At 34.5% G+C, this 15,131-nt stretch overlaps 1 protein-coding gene across 1 annotated transcript; it reads left to right on the plus strand.

The window, feature by feature from the left end:
• The first annotated feature begins 11,366 nt into the window (after window positions 1-11,366).
• Window positions 11,367-14,681, plus strand: LOC120142204 (protein NRT1/ PTR FAMILY 8.1-like). Its single transcript, XM_039156947.1, has 5 exons — window positions 11,367-11,468; window positions 11,949-12,097; window positions 12,183-12,400; window positions 12,916-13,469; window positions 13,715-14,681. The coding sequence occupies exons 2-5, from the start codon at window positions 11,992-11,994 to the stop codon at window positions 14,547-14,549; spliced, it is 1,713 nt and encodes a 570-aa protein (XP_039012878.1). The 5' UTR covers window positions 11,367-11,468; window positions 11,949-11,991; the 3' UTR covers window positions 14,550-14,681.
• Window positions 14,682-15,131: the final 450 nt, after the last annotated feature.

Genomic DNA, 15,131 nt, shown 5'->3' on the forward strand with positions numbered 1-15,131 from the left:
CCGCTAAGTAGTCAAACTAATATGGCCCTATATTTAGCTTCACTGGAGAGCTTGACAATTAGTTATTTTAGCTCTATGTGCTCTTAGGTCTTCCATTTTCGCCTTAAACTTTGAAGTTTGATGTTCTTTTGTATATATTGATGAGAAGGTAATGTACTTGAACAGTGGTTTACTCTCTCTTTTTTACGTTTACCATTTATGATGGAAGTCATTACAACAAGTTAACAGGGTAAAACAAAGCTTAATTACGTATAAACAATTCGTGAGCACTGTTAATTAAAACAATCAAACAGATGGCAGCAAGCATTGGAGTTAGACAATTCATGTGATCCTAAAATGCCCAAAATACATTGTTTTATTCTAATTTGTTTCGCTTGAAACAACAATCTCCTAATTATAAATTATAATAAGTAAGAATAAATTAATTATAGAAATAATATATTTTTCTAAAATCATCTAAATACATAAATTAGTCGCCTGAGAATAAAAAAAGACCATATAAAATATATTTGAAACTTAATTAAATAACTTAAACAAATGATATATACAAACAAACATCATTACCGACCAAAAAAGATAAATTTTATCAACATTAACATAAAAATGTATATTATAATAAAGTCTCGTTGACAAAATGATATTATCACAACTCAATCATGACTTATTTTTTATTATTGTGAACATCTATGAATGTCACACCCCAAATTAGGGTAAAAATTTTTCTTAAAATTTATTTCGAGGATTAAATTAAAATTTTAATTAAATTCAGGGATCAAAGTAAAATTTTAATTGAATTCGGATCCAAATTCAGAAAGTATAAAAAATAGAGGACCTATGACATAATTTTAACATTTTCTTTTTATATATAACCCCAAATTTGGACAGTTTCCTTATTTAGAAACCTTATTTTCTCTCTCTCTCTCAATCTTTCCTCTTTTAGTAGGAAATCTTTAATCGACATTTCATAGTCGATCGTTGTTCCATTTTCGACACCTTCCGCACCATTGTGTTCTTTGCATCGTTTCGAGTCCACCGATGTCCATCTTGTCTTCGTTGCCATAGATATGTTAGGGGGTAAGGAAGATCAAGTTTTCGACGTTGTGAAATCAAGCTCTCCGTCGTTTAACGTTGTGAACAAAGCTTGGTAAGTGTCTAAAAACCACTTAAAAAGCATATAGGATTTTTTTCGCTATTTTTTCGACCCTCAAAGGTCCCGTACGCGCCGCCGTTGCGCGTGTGGAAGGTTCACCTCCTGGTGGGCTTCTAGAAGCTACCCAACCCGACCCGTTTGTCTGACACAATCCGACTCGACCCGGTCCAACCCGAATCGAATCGGTTGATCATTGACCGTCATTGACTTTTCTGAAAACCTACATCTTAACGTTTTTTGTCGTCCAGAGTCCGATTTTGTGATCCATTTTGCCAAATTCTAACCCAAAAGCCTTAAATTGAGCTACTTAATCCGAAAATGCTTAGTATTTTTAACATTTTTGCTTATTTATTTGAGATTTGATTATGAAATTGATTCGAGTATATATTTTTATGAAGGTACTTGTGTCTTCCCCGACTGAGGGTCGTTTAGATTCAGTGCTTCCCATCTCTCAGATCTGCACGATTTGCGTCCTTCGAGAGTTACTCGTAGGTTTTCGTAAACTGTATAAATAAATATTATTATTATTCATATTAGGATTATGATATAGATTTTCTGATTCGTAGGATCTAGCATTGCCACTGATCATGATCGACATACTCAGTAGTAAGCTTCCCTATCAAACTACTCAGATCGGTACAGGTGTGTATCTAATGGTGTTACATTACTATTTTAAATTATTTATCTAAACTGTTTTAGATTTCTAATGATACTAAATATTTTTACGATATGATACATGATTTTCTGAATAGTGTTTATCTGATATTTGATTTATTATATATTTCTGATATGATATCTGGTTACTATATTTCTATAACTGATTTCTGAGTATAAAATATTTTCATGTTTTAATAGATTAAACTACCATTTTCACTCGAATACATACATGTTTATTACTGTCATTGGGGTATTATTGGAGGAAGTATATCAGGAATAGTATATGACTTGCAAGACATTACCGTAGGCTCCTCTGCTTTGTGCACATGGTAAGTCCTTACCGCATGTCTTTATGCTATATGTATAAGGCCCTTACCGGGTGTACATGTGGGTGTATGGTTCTGGTGATCGAATGGGGGTATTGTTCATATTTTTAAAACATGTTTGATGAACTATTTTTTTACTGAAGTATTTTATATGTATGTTTTTATACACCGCAAAGAGCACATTGATCTTTTTAGCTAATTATGTAAATTTTAACCTTTTCAGATAGTAACAAACTGTAGATTAGCAGACTTAGCATCAGGATGACCGACTACTCCTATTTTTGTACCATTGTATATCTCTATATACCTTTAGTTATACTTTGGTGACACAGGTTTTTGCTACTGTCTTGGTATATCTGTATTACCAATATTTTGTTATGAATATATTTTATATGGTTTTATGATATATATATATATCATATGAATATTTCTTAAGACTAATTTCATATTATACTACTATATGGATTTTAACGATATTTTAAATATGAAAAGAATTTCTGAATATGATATATAACCGCCTAGATTTGGTTATAACGTCTAGGCTGGGTCTAGGGGGTTATACTTGATAGTATTAGAGTCTTCATTTTTAAACACTCGGACTGTGGATAAGTCATAAAATCTAGATTTTCAAGATATTTTAGATATTTTCAAAAACCTTGTCACCTTATTTTGTGAGTTTTAAATATAATCGAGATTCTTGATACTATTCTAACTTAGGTTCAAATTCTTTCTGTAGAGCCTTGTAGATTTATCCGATGAGTGCTGTTAGAGGTCGTAGGCCAGGTCGTGGTTGTGGTCGAGGGCAAGCGGTTTGACCTTCTGTTATGATAGATGATCCAATGTCACCTCGAGATCCTCTTGTTCTGCATGTATGTCCATCTATTTCTAGTGATGATCCGGTTACACATGCGAGAGAACCCTCCCGTCAATGAGGATGATGACACTAATTTGGATGAGGATGCCATTAATATAGTTGTCTTTCGTATGTTCAAGGCACGTTTTTGGAGTCGCTTAATAGGAGAGAGATACATGTAGGAGCGACACCAGGAGTTTCAGAATTTGGAGCAAGGTGGTATATATGTTATGAATTATGATATTGAATTTATCAGATTGAACCATTATGCTACTGGAATGGTTGACATTGAGTTGGATTTGTGCTTGAGATTTGAGAATGAACTCAGGTATGAAATCATGAGTTGAGTTGCAACCCACCGGGAGAGGAACTTTGATTCCTTGGTTGAGATAACCAAGACCGCGGAGGAGATAGAGCGAATAGGTATGAAGCGTAGGAGAGATAGAGACCGAGACCGATTCAAGAGGCTTTATGGTTCTGTTGACTCTTCTGTACACCCCAACAAGAGATGCATGTATGAGTCTTTTTAGAGAGGCGGTGTGAGTTTCAAGCCTGTTGCGTCTGGTTCGTCAGCTGTAACACATTCTAGTCAGGGTGATTCTTCTGGATTGCAACCTTTGTCGTCATGTGAGCACTGTGGGAGACGTCATTTTGGTGAATGTAGGAAAAAGTTGGGTACATGTTTTAGATATGGTTCTGGTGATTATCTCCAGATGGATTGTTTAGAGCCAACTCTTATAGTTCAGATACCAGCTCGTGCTTTCGCTCATACTCAGAGTACAGTTTAGACTCTAGCAGGGTGTTATAGTCATGAGAGAGCATCAGGATCAGCTAGTAGAGGTCGAGCTTCTCAGAGTAGGGGTCCAGCCATATATGAGGCTAGACAACCTGGGTTGGTTTACGTTGCTAGACATCGATAGGACCACGATGAGCCTGATGTGATTACAGGTGCTTTTACTATTCATTCTTTTCCCTACTTTGTATTGTTTGATAATGGATTTACCAATTTTTATATGTCACATTCCATTTATGAGGGCCTTAATATTCCAATTAAGAATACTGGGAGTTCGGTGATAGTTCAGAGTCTCGTAGGTCAGTCTATAGAGTTAGATTGTATTTTTAGAGGGTGTCTTATAGAGATCCATGGGAAGAACTTTCTGGCCAACCTGATGAAGTTACATTTGGAGGAGTTTGACATGGTTCTTGGCATGAATTGGTTGAACAAGCATCGAGTTAATCTCGATTGTGAGACTAAGAGAGTTTTTTTGAAGACTCTTGAAAACCAAAAGATTGTGATGATTAGGGAATATTGTGGATCCCTAAAAAATGTTATCTCTGCTTTGGTAGCTGAGAGGATGATCATGAAGGGTTCTGAGGCATTTATTGCTTATATTTTAGATACTAGGAGTTCCCGATCTAATATTGAAAACATCCATATCGTTAAGGAATTTCCCGATGTTTTCCCTGAAGAGTTGCCTGAATTACCACCAGATAGAGAAGTTGAGTTCGAGATTTATTGAGTTGTATCGTATTCTGAAGAGAGTCGAACTTGTTTTTTATCAGCTTGAGTTACCTCCCCAGCTCAGTTGCATTCACTATGTTTTTCATGTATCCATGTTGAGACGATATCGTCCAGATCCAGGTCTCAACATTCAGGTTGAGGAGGTAGAGTTAAGACCTGATTTGTCCTATGAGGAGGAGCTCGTTTAAATTTTAGATCGGGATGAGAGAGTTCTTCGGAATAGACGTATTACGATGGTCAAAGTTTAATGGAGTAATCATGGCCCTTTAGAAGTTACTTGGGAGACATTGGAGTCGATGGAGGCTTAGTTTCCGCATCTATTTCCATAAGGTAAATTTCGAAGACGAAATATCTTTTAAGGGAGGAGAGTTGTCACACCCCAAATTAGGGCATAATTTTTTTAAAAATTTATTTCGAGGACTAAATTAAAATTTTAACTAAATCTGATGATCAAAGTGAAATTTTAATTTAATTTGGATCCAAATTTAGAAAGTACCAAAAACTAGAGGACCTATGGCATAATTTTACCATTTTCTTTTTAAGAAATATATATAACCCCAAAATCTAGAAAGTTTTTTCATTTAGAAATCTCATTCTCTCTCTCTCTCTTCAATATTTCCTATTTAAGTAGAAAATCTTTAATCGACATTTCGTCGTCGATCGTTGTTCCATTTTCAATATATTCCGCACCATCGTGTTTCTTGTGTCGTCCCGAGTCTATTGGTGTGCATCTTGTCTCCGTTGTCGTCGGCGTGTGAGGGGGTGAAGACTATCAAGTTTATGACATTGCAAAATCGAGCTCTTCGCCGTTCACCGTTGTGAACCGAGCTTGGTAAGTGTCTCAAAACCCCTTAAAACATATAGGAAATTTTTCGCTTTTTTTTTTACCCTCGAAGGCCCTCACACACCGCCTGATGGCTTCTAGAAGCTGTCTGACCCAACATGCCTACACGACATGACTCGCCTGCCCAATCCGACCTGCTTGTACAACCCGAATCGCCTGCCCGATCTAACCCGATCCAACTCGACCCGGTCCAACCCGAACCAAATTGGTTGACCATTGACCGACTGTTGATCGTTGATCGTCGTTGACTTTTTCTGAAAACATCTATCTTAATGTTTTTCGATGTTTTGAGTTTGATTTTGCAATATGTTTTACCAAATTCTGACGCAAAAGCCCTGAATCGAGTCCGTTAATCAAAAAATATTTAGCATTTTTAGCATTTTGTTTATTTATTTGAGATTTGATTATGGAATTGATTCGAGTATATAATTTTATGAATGTAATCGTGTCTCATCTGACCGAGGGTCGTTTAAATATGGTGTTTCCAGTTCTTCATATCCGTACGATCCGCGTCCTTCTAGAGTTACTCGTAGGTTTCTGTAAATTGTTTAAATAGATGTTATTATTATTCATATTAGGATTCTGATATAGATTTTTTTATTTGTATGATCTAGTGTTGCCGCTTATCATGATCGATAAACTAAGTAGTAGGCTTCCCTATCATACTACTCAGACCGGTATATGTGTGTTTCCTTATGGTGTTACATTAATATTTTAAACTATTTATTTGAACTGTCTTAGATTTCTTATGATACTAAATATTTTTACGACACGATACTTGATTTTATGAGTATTGTTTATATGATATTTGATTTACTGTATATTTTTGATATGATCTTTAGTTACTGTATTTTTTTATCTTATTTCTGAGTATGAAATATTTTCATGTTTTAATGAATTAAACTATCGTTTTCACTCGAATACATACATGTTTATTATTGTAATTGGGGATATTGTTGGATGAAGTATATCAGGCCTAGTCTATGACTTGTAAGACTTTACCGTAGGCTCCTCTGCTTTGTGCACAGGGAAAGTCCTTACCGCATGTCCTTATGCTATATGTATAATGTTGACACCGTTTTTCACCCAGGCGGGGAAAGACCGATACCAACTCGGGGGTTTTCTCTTTGAAAATCGTTTCGAAATGTAAGGAGTCGCAACCAATCATTTAAGGTGAGATTGGAACACCGTAAAAACCATGTGATTTTAATAAAACATTTTATTATACCGAGTTTTGGGGTCTACAAAAAAATCCAAAAAACAAGTTCGGAAGTCGGTTACGCATGGGGAAGGATTAACACCCCCACAAGCACCCAAACATTGGTACCTAGTTGATTACCCTGTATTTAAAATTAGAAATTTTGAGTTCGATCTTTATTTAATTTAAAAATCATTAAGGAAACAGAGTTTGAAAAGGGTATTCGTTTATTGAGACCGATAGCATTCGCCCCCGAGCGTAAATGCGGGAGATCAACTATTGTGTCTAATAACCGAACATTGCCTCACTTTTTAGAAAACATGATATGGTTTTGAAAAAGATGTCGACTTATTCAGGGAATTACCAGTAGTCAACCCCTGGGCACGATCGCATGAGATATACTATTAATTCCTTAATAAGTGAACAATGCCTTAGATTTATAAAAACAAAGCAATCAAGCAAAATTTTATTTATCTTAATTAATCTAAAGTAAATTAAGGCATTTTCTAACTTACAGTGACAAATTATGAAAATTAAAGAACCTAGGGGTTTAAGTCTAAAAACGTAGGCTCTAATATTAATCCTATTTCAATTTAATTAATTATTGAATCAAATAACTGAGATGGTCCCTCGAGCGTTTACGCGAGGGCCAACTCGAATTATCCTCTAAATTAAAAGACTAGTTTGAAATCTATGCTAAAAGTGGAGGCTCTACTTTAACCTATTTAATTATGTCAAATTCTAATAGAAATTCAGGGACTAAAAAGGTCAGAGAACTAAATATCGGACTCTAAAAGATTTAAAAGTTTAAGGACCTAAATCAAAAATTTCTAAAATCGATGATTATTTAAAAACCTAATTAATCTAAATTATTAAACCTAAAGTTTTTTTAGAACATATTAATTATTAATAAATTAAAAGTCGAGCAATTGATTCGAGTAATCGGACATCTCATGCGAAAACTCGTCTCGAATTACTCCCTAATTAAAACTAGTGTGAAGTCCTAATTTCTAAGCTTGAATAAAAAATAAAATATCAAATAAAAAATAAAAACAGTAAAATAAAAACAACATAAAATAAATTAAAATAAACATATAATATAAAGATCTAATTGCATGAATATAAAATTACCAATCCAAAAAATAACAAATTGAACATGCAAAGGGGCTAAATTAAAATAAAGTAAAATTTAAGCTTAATTCGAAGTAAAATAAAATAATGATGACTAAAATGTAAGAAAATAAAAGTCAGTAACTAAATCAGAAATAAACAGTGACCAAAATGCAAAAATTAAAATAACAGTAGCTAAATCAGAAACTAACAGTGACTAAATTAAAATAAAACAAAACAGAATAATAAAATTGCAATAAATTAGAAACGAAAGATCGAGTGACCAAAGTGTAAAAACACGGAAAAGTTTGGGGGACTAAAACGATAATAACCCAAAAAGTAGCAACACATGCACAGAAACAGCAGAATTGCAAAATCAGTCCACGAAGTTTCAGAAAAAATTAAAATGTCACTACACATGATTAAAGTATAAAAACACTCTAAAAGTGAGGGGATTAAACTGAAATTATACCAAAAAATTTAAAGTATAAACAGAAAATGAAAAATTATAAAAATAATCTCTTCTAATGACAATTTTGTAAAATACGGGAATTGTTGGAGGATCTAAAACTCGATTTCCCCCGAAATTGTTTTATAAATACAAACTTTCTTCCTTTTTTAAAACATTTCATTTTTATGTTTTTAATTTTTTTAGAGAGAGGGTCTCCATTCTCTCTAAAATTTTGTTCGATCGTCGTTCGCTACCGGCCACTATCCCGATCACCGCCGACCTTCGTCTCGATCGCCTCCGGCCGTCGCGTCACCTCCATCTCCTGTGGTCGTTGGCCACCAAAATTTACCGGGGGACTCATATCGACGTGGTGGTCACGGATCTGGGTTCCGTGTCGTCAAGGGACGCTCTGCTCATTGTGAAATGACCCAAAGGCTGCTCGACTTTCTCGGATTCCGATCTCCGCCGTCCGCCATTGGATCGGGCCCAAATTTCAGTATGTTGTTCCTCTCCTCGAGACGCTCCTTCTCACCGTTCGGATCTGTGAACCGATCCTCTAAACGCCGATGAGGCTTCGACAGAACGTAAGGTACTCTCATTTTTGTTATATTTTTTTTATTTTTGAAAGTTAATAAAAAAATAAAAATATCAGAAAAATATTTGAACATTTTTTCTGCTTCTTATTGATTTTTTCAAAAGGGAATGGAACCCCCATCCTTCGGTGCTCAAATACTCCGGTGACTATAAATCAACCTGATCGGCACTCTTCTAAGGTAAAAATCTCATCACTCTCCTTCTATTGTTTTATTTACACATGCAAGATCAGATTTTTTTTCGAACTAATAAAATAAATAATAAAATACCTTCAAAATTACTCAAAAATTCCGTCCTTTTATTGCTTTTTTTTTTTCAATTTGGAGAGTCCCCCTTCTTTCATTTTTGCTTCGGGTTATATAACTCGATTTTACAACATGATTCATTTTTTTCTTCTTTCTTTTTCTTTAAACAAAATAATTTAAATCATTATGATTTTTTTTCTTTTTCTTTTTTCTTTTTCTTTTACTTGAAACATAATGATGAAAATAAAAACTATTGATATTATTATGTTTTTATTGGTGGATCTAGCTGGAATTCAGTGGAGGATAAGAAAACGGTATTCTACCGGGTCGGGTCAGTTCCGGGTTGGATTCAGGTCGAATCTTGGGCCTGTTATTAGGGATGAAAATTGGTAATTACATATAAGGTCCTTACAGGGTGTACATGTGGGTGTGTGGTTCTGGGAACCTACACATTCTGATGATCTGATGGGGTAGTGTTCATATTTTTAAAACATGTTTGACGAATTATTTTTTATTGAAGTATTTTATCTGTATGTTTTTATACACCATAAGGAGCACATTGAGATTTTTAGATCATTATGTAAATTTTAACCTTTTCAGATAGTAACAGAACGTAGACTAGCAGACTTGGCATCAGGAGTTCCAGTACTTTTATTTTTGTCCCATTGTATATCTCTATATGTCTTTAATTATATTTTGGTGACATGTGTTTTTATTATTGTCTTGGTATATTTGTTTTACCGATATTTTGTTTTGTATGGTTTTCTGATATATATATATATATATATATATATTTATCGTATGAATTTCTTATGACTAATTATATATTATACTATTATATGAATTTTATCATTGTTTTAAATATATAAAAAAAATTCTGAATACAATATGTAACCGTCTAGACTTAGTCATAACGTCCAGACAAAATCTATAGGGTTACAATGAATATCTAATCTAAAAATTCAAAGAAATAATAAACCAGTAAGATAACTAAATAAACATAATCTGAAAAAATAACAACATACGTAAAAGTTAAAAAAACTATTTACCATTATTTCAATATCTTAATATATTTATTTAATTTTACGAATATGGCACCAATCTTTCATCTATTTATAGATTTTAACGTCAGATTAAAATATATAGCTATATATAATAACAAAATAAAAATATAATGTTTATTTAATTGTAGTAATGAGCACATCAAAATATCTATAATATCCACACACAAAAATATTTTACATAGATAAGAAGTCTCGAGAACTCTAAGGGGGTGTTTGGTTCAAGGATTGTGGGATTCTCATGGGATGGGAATCTCACATTCCCATGTTTGGTTGGCCCGGAATCTCATTCCCGATAATGTTTTATTATCAATAGTAGATTTTTTTGGGTATATTACCGGGAATGTCATTACCTCCCTTCCCTTAGGTATTGTAACATTACCGATGTTTTGGACTAAAATGCCCTTAAATTTTTATTTTTTTTTCAAAAATATCATTCTTCTGTCATTGAATAATAAAAATTCTACGAATGTTAAATTACAAATTTATCCTTAAATTATTTTAGATTTACAAAAAAAGTCTATAATTAAAATTTTATATGAAGTTCAGGGGTTAAAATTTTTTTTACCCTTTCATTAAACATTTTTTATGTTTTTAATTTTGTAAAAAAAATTATATAAATATTATGAATTTAATTTTTTAAAGAAAATATATAAATATTTTACAATTTGTAATATTATACAAATATATAATAAAGACAATTTGCTCAAATATACATTCTAATAATATTTTATTCATTTAACCAAACACGGTAATCTTACATTCCTGCTAAACCAACCAAACACAAAATACAACATTCCCAGTAATTCTATTCCCTGATAATCTTTTATTTCCACTGGTAATCTTATATTCCGTGAACCAAATGCACCCTAAGGTTTATTTAAAATATGAAGTTGTTTTACATAATAAAAAAATTAAAAGTATAATATTGATTTAATTGCAGAAAAAGTATAAATAAACACATCAAATTATTTTGATTAATTTAAAAAATATTAATCTAATATAAGTTCTAAATAATTAAGAATATAAATAATAAAAGTTTAAAAAATAAGATATACAAGATATTATTAAATTATTTTAAAATAATTTATAAAAGTGGATAATATAGAATTTGGTCTTTAGAAATTTCGACTCTTAACTCTTAAGCATCTCCCCGGCCTGCTTTCTCTGTATTAGTTCATTACAACTACAAGACAAGCACATTCAGTTAATGCACTAAAACAGCCAAACCAATAAGGCTACAAATTACTGCTTTCCATCGGTTCATCATTATTAAACGCAAATTAGTCAAAAACCACTATCCAGTTCAGCTGGCTAACGCAACTTGACGAAGACCCTGGGGTTTTTATAAAATCAATAATAAGAACCTGCTTCAAGTTTTCGTATCATTCTTGTACACGCCTAATATTTTTCTGCTCCTGGATTCACCACTGCACACAGCTTAGGATCGGACTCAGGTTTGTACTTTATACTGCAACATTAATTCTATTTTAGCTTGGCTTTTGTGTTGAATTCGGACAAGTTTATCTTCTCTTTGTTTGTAAGTTCAGAAACTTGGTTTTCATATATCAAGGTGAGTATTCGGTGCTGATAAGGCCGTCTTGTTTACCCCAAGTTGTTAAATGTTTTTTTTTTGTTTAGGGTTCTTGGTTTTATTCCTGAATTGATTTACATTGATTTGCATCCATGGGGCAGAAGAACTGAAAACATGCAGTCAGAGATGGAACTAGGGAGCTGACGGGTCGTTGTCTCTGAAAGTTTTAAATCTTTAGATAATTTAGATATTATTTATATATTTTTTATTGATGATTCTTGAAATTTTATAAGTTTGTACTCTCAACATAAAATTTTGTGTCTGTCCTAATTTTTGTATGTTGGATTCTCTGTACTTTGTTGTTAACTGCAGCTAATGGCTATTATTTTTCGAGTAAATATAGGTTTCATCTTCAAGTTCTTGCAAAGATAAGGCTCTGGGAAATCATGGCTGAAAGTGATTTTTACTCGAAAGATGGAACAGTGGATTACCAGGGAAACCCTGCAAATAGAAAGAGAACAGGAACCTGGAAAGCATGCCCCTTTATTATTGGTAATGTATAAAATCAACCACTTCTATATTGTTAATGTGTAAAGTCAAAGATGGATTTTCTTATAATTTAACTTTTAATCTACAGGAAATGAATGTTGTGAAAGGTTGGCCTACTATGGGATGAGCAGCAACCTGGTGCGCTACTTCAAGCATCGACTCAATCAGCATAGTTCCGTTGCTACTCGAAATAACCAGAACTGGAGTGGGACATGCTACATCACACCGTTGATCGGAGCATTTCTGGCGGATGCTTACCTGGGAAGATACTGGACAATCGCCCTTTTCTCGATCGTTTATGTATTCGTAAGTTGCAGTCACATGAAAAAGATATAGTTTGCTTATAATTGTGTTTTGCATGGCTACCTGGTTTCAGGATGTCACCCTTACACCAGGATTTGGCTGTCACCCATGCATGGCTCGCATCAAAGGTTTTGTTATCTTTTTGGCCACACATCTGCCCCTGAAGATGATACTTCGGACCTCTCATCTTTCACAACACAGAAGACAATAAACACGATAACAAAGACCAAGTCCTGATTCGTAGGGCGATGTCCTGAAACGGGGTTTTACACTTGTACTGCAGAATTCTTGTAGAACAGATTAAAAGTTTATCAGTTCAATGTTAAGGCCTATGCTCATATAGTATAAATAGAAGAATAGAAAGGAAAATGGTACCCTGCATCGGCTTGGTCTAGAATCATCAATTTTCATCAGTACCAAAGTTAAAAATCTTCACCTGTAATGTGAAGCAAACTTTTTTTTTTCCCCAGAAATCATTATCTTCACAAATATCATAAATCATTTATGTTTTCATACAGGGAATGACACTTCTGGCACTGTCTGCAACGGTACATGGAATCAGGCCAAGGTGTTACGCAGAAGATAACTGCGACCCGACCGTGACACAAAGTGCTGTCTTCTTTGTAGCACTTTACATGGTTGCACTGGGAACAGGAGGAATAAAGCCTTGTGTCTCATCATATGGAGCTGATCAGTTTGATGACACCGATGAAGCCGAGAAGAAACACAAAAGCTCTTTCTTTAACTGGTTTTATTTTTCCATTAATATTGGTGCTCTGATTGCTTCTTCTGTGCTGGTCTGGGTACAGGATAATGTCAGTTGGGGATGGGGTTTCGGAATTCCTGCCATCGCTATGGCAATTGCTGTTGCATTTTTCTTTTCAGGTACTCGTTTATACCGGAACCAAAAGCCTGGAGGCAGCCCTCTCATGCGCCTCTGTCAGGTGGTGGTTGCATCCTTCAGGAAACTACGAGTATCCATTCCTGCTGATAAGTCACTTCTGTACGAGACTGCGGATGCTGAATCCAATATCAGGGGAAGCAGGAAGGTCGAGCACACACAAGATCTTAGGTTAGTGCCCAAATATCGATTTCAAGCATCCAATTGGTTACAGTCACTTCTAATAAATAGGAAAATATTGTTCATTCTTCATTAACTTTTTACTTAAGTATTACCTACAATCCTCAAATTAGTTTCAACTTCAGAATTTCAGCATGCATGTAGAATTAGATAGATAGATATACTTTACTGCCAAGTGCATGTTTTTCTTTTGGTTTTTCATGTTCATGCTCTAAGCAGCTATTGTAATCTTTCAGTTTCTTTGACAAAGCAGCTGTGGAAACTGAATCAGACCACAAAAAGGGTACAGTAAACCCATGGAGACTTTGTACAGTTACTCAAGTAGAGGAGCTAAAAGCCATAATTCGCCTGCTTCCCATATGGGCTACCGGGATCATCTTTGCTGCTGTCTACAGTCAGATGAGCAATTTATATGTGTTGCAAGGTGAAAGAATGAATACTCACGTTGGCAATTCTACTTTCAAGATCCCACCAGCATCGCTTTCGATATTCGACACCCTCAGTGTGATCTTTTGGGTGCCAATGTATGACAGAATCATCGTCCCAGTGACTAGAAAATGCACCGGTCACAAGAATGGCCTAACTCAACTTCAGCGGATGGGCATTGGCCTCTTCATATCAATATTCGCCATGGTAGTGGCAGCAATTCTGGAACTTGAAAGACTCCGACAAGTGAGGAGGCACAATTACTATGAGGTTAAGGAAATGCCGATGACAATCTTTTGGCAAGTTCCACAATATTTTCTCATAGGATGTGCAGAGGTTTTCACGCTGATCGGACAGTTGGAATTTTTCTACGAGCAAGCACCGGATGCCATGAGGAGTTTCTGCTCGGCTCTACAACTCACTACCATTGCACTCGGTAACTACTTGAGCTCTCTGCTCGTCACTATTGTTACCAGTATAACTTCTAGGAACGGAAAGCTGGGTTGGATACCTGACAACTTAAATTATGGCCATATTCATTACTTTTTCTGGCTCTTAGCAGTGCTGAGTGTGCTGAATTTAGGAGCGTTTCTGTTGATTGCGAAATGGTACACATATAAAAAGTCAGTGGGGACTCTTCGTTGATTTTGTACCCATTTTACCTGCTGAAGCAACTGTAAACAATTGTATATAGGTTCCCCACTCCCTCTCCAATTCTCTAAAATTGTTCAAAAAGTACCAGAAGAAAAATAATAAAATCTTTAAGTTACATTGTAATCCTAGTCCCTAGATAACACATTGAATATATTGAATTTCATAGATTTTCTATATTCTCACATATTAAACCGGCACAAAGATCGTGTGCAGATTTGACTGAAAAACCTTCTATTCTTATCCCATTTCCAGCCCGGTATATCATCAATGCCCATATAAATGGGAGGCTTAATACTCACAATGTTTAATAAAGCAGTGTCAGGAAGAAAACGCCGAAAATTTTCCTACATCCACTCGCCATTAGTTCCAACCATTGACTGAACTGGCACCTTGAGACTTTCATCTTCAGCTGCTACAATTGTAAGGCTCGTTAACGGCCTCATATTGTTGAAGAATCGGGTAAAGAAAACGAAATAACACAAGAATTTTAACGAGGTTCGGCAATGTGCTTACGTCCTCGGTGCCTAGACGGCGCTATAAATTTTATTCAATGTCTCATAAGTTTAGGTTACA

The sequence above is a fragment of the Hibiscus syriacus genome, unplaced genomic scaffold (genome assembly GCF_006381635.1).
Source record: "Hibiscus syriacus cultivar Baekdansim isolate YM2019G1 unplaced genomic scaffold, ASM638163v2 tig00110819_pilon, whole genome shotgun sequence".
NCBI classification, from domain to species: Eukaryota; Viridiplantae; Streptophyta; class Magnoliopsida; order Malvales; family Malvaceae; genus Hibiscus; species Hibiscus syriacus.

Excerpts from the sequence above, each read along its gene's own strand:
- LOC120142204 (XM_039156947.1), top strand. The coding sequence starts at position 11,992 with ATGGCTGAAAGTGATTTTTACTCGAAAGATGGAACAGTGGATTACCAG. Across the intron at positions 12,401-12,915 it reads TCTCGATCGTTTATGTATTC|GGAATGACACTTCTGGCACT; the intron begins GTAAGTTGCAGT and ends GTTTTCATACAG. Across the intron at positions 13,470-13,714 it reads GAGCACACACAAGATCTTAG|TTTCTTTGACAAAGCAGCTG; the intron begins GTTAGTGCCCAA and ends GTAATCTTTCAG.